The sequence below is a fragment of the Octopus bimaculoides genome, chromosome 1 (assembly GCF_001194135.2).
Source record: "Octopus bimaculoides isolate UCB-OBI-ISO-001 chromosome 1, ASM119413v2, whole genome shotgun sequence".
NCBI classification, from domain to species: domain Eukaryota; kingdom Metazoa; phylum Mollusca; class Cephalopoda; order Octopoda; family Octopodidae; genus Octopus; species Octopus bimaculoides.
In genome coordinates this window covers 198,689,535-198,691,654 of record NC_068981.1, presented here as the reverse complement: position 1 = coordinate 198,691,654, position 2,120 = coordinate 198,689,535, and the positions used below count along the sequence as shown (strand labels likewise).

Sequence of the window (2,120 nt, the reverse complement as noted above, 5' to 3'; positions counted from 1 at the left end):
ATTTGCGAAAAACTTACAGACACAAGTGTTGCCAGTTGGAAGCTCCATTTACTGGGCACAAGCATGCTTATGGGGTCATCAAGAGAGAATATACACTGTCCTGGAGCCTTCCTCTTAACACCATTATTGCACGCCCTCCCCCTCCCCACTGAGCTGAGGTTTCACTTGCTAGATCAACTGTTTATTAGACCTCATTCATATTTATGCATGTTTATATATCTTCATATTTATATACATGAATAGATGTACAAGTAGAGTAAAGCATTACAGAGATGTGCTTGCATAGCAAGTCACTTGATCTGAGACTGTGTGAATCCAACGGATTTTTTTTTTTTTTTGTGTGTGTGTTCTTAAATGGCTTATAACCATCTTTCATGCTTCAATTGTTAGAGTAAAACAGAATACTCACAAAAATGTTGCGGCCTTCAAGATCAATATCACCTTGGAACATTCCTGAAGAACAAAAAGTAATTACATTAAATTAAGTTGAAGAACTCATTCAGTCAAATGAAACTGAATAATAATTAGTTAAGTAGTTAATTAGCTAATTACTTATGGAGTATTACATGTGTGTGAGTGTGACAGACAAATGAGTGAGAAATGGAAGTTTATGGCAAAAAGCATAACAGTAACAATAAGAATACACTTTACAATAAAGAAAGGATGTGTGTGTGTGTGTGTGTGTGTGTGTGTATGTGTGTGTGTGTGTGTGTGTGTGTGTGTGTGCTACTGCTGGGTATTATCAATATATATATATGTGTGTATGTATCTGATTTTATTGACATAATATCTTATAGGGCAAAATGTCTACAACTTGAGGTTAAAGACAAAAAGAATGCAACTGAACCATCCTGTTATTTTAAAACCTGAATATTTAATGAAGATTTAGAGAAATAAGTTATGAAAGAGACCTCATGAGAACATAGAAAAGCTTCCGTTTTGCTCGCCAGCCACTTTCCTACCTTATAGCAATCAAACTCGGAATCTTGGGGTTAGTAGCACACGCTCTTAACCACTATGCCATATGCCCTTGGGCATATGCACGTGCATATGGCATAGTGGTTAAGAGTGCAGGCTAACTCCAAGATTCCGAGTTCTATTCCAGGCAGTGACCTGAATAATAATAATAATAATAATAATAATAATAATAATAATAGTAATAATAGTAATAATAATAATAATAATAATAATATGTAACTTACCAGGAACTTCTTCAGGATATCTTGGGTCGAAATCTGGAAATAAAAAATATTTCAATCTCATTTCAACAACATTCTATTAAAAATGAGAGTATTTAAAAAGAGAGTATTTTAATGATATTTCATTTGTAAATTGGAATTAAAATTAAATATAAATTTTATTTTCCATTATTAAATTCATATTTTTATGAATACATATAAGTGGGTTTGATGAGTGAACAAATTTTGTTATTTACCAAAGTGTTTCTTCTTGAATAATTAGAAAAGAAAGGGCGATACCCGTGATGTTTGCAGGTCCCCCATCCCTCATATTTATGAGATTGATGCTATTGAGATTTCGTTTGAGCAACACCTGTGGGTTAGCTGCGGCAGGTGGAAGAAATTCCAGATTTCCGTTTTGAGTTTGGAAGGATTGTGTCATTTGCTTACTTCATCTCCTGTTTAGCCATTCACAAAACATTTACATAAGCACAGAGGTGGCTGGGTGGTAAGAAGTTTGATTCACAAACACATGGTTTGGTTCTAGGGTTCAGTGCCACTGTGTGGCACCTTGGGCAAGTGTCTTCTACTATAGCCTGAGGCCAACCAAGGTCAGCTGAGTGAATTTGGTAGATGGAAACTGAAAGAAGCCTATCATCATCATCATCATCATCGTTTAACGTCCGCTTTCCATGCTAGCATGGGTTGGACGATTTGACTGAGGACTGGTGAAACCGGATGGCAACACCAGGCTCCAGTCTAATTTGGCAGAGTTTCTACAGCTGGATGCCCTTCCTAACACCAACCACTCAGAGAGTGTAGTGGGTGCTTTTACGTGTCACCCGCACGAAAACGGCCACGCTCGAAATGGTGTCTTTTATGTGCCACCCGCACAAGCCAGTCCAGGGGCACTGGCAACGATCTCGCTCGAAAATCCTACAG

The 2,120-nt window shown here is 37.2% G+C and overlaps 1 protein-coding gene across 1 annotated transcript in view; it reads right to left on the bottom strand.

Moving 5' to 3' along the window:
- LOC106872749 (astacin-like metalloprotease toxin 2) overlaps window positions 1-2,120 on the bottom strand; it is a 29,892-nt gene that overhangs the window by 16,653 nt on the left and 11,119 nt on the right. Inside the window, exons 3-4 of the mRNA XM_052973981.1 lie at window positions 1,203-1,235; window positions 410-453 (exon numbers count right to left, since the gene is read on the bottom strand). Of these exons, the coding sequence (XP_052829941.1) occupies window positions 410-453; window positions 1,203-1,235 (77 nt within the window). The remainder of the gene's footprint in view (window positions 1-409; window positions 454-1,202; window positions 1,236-2,120) is intronic.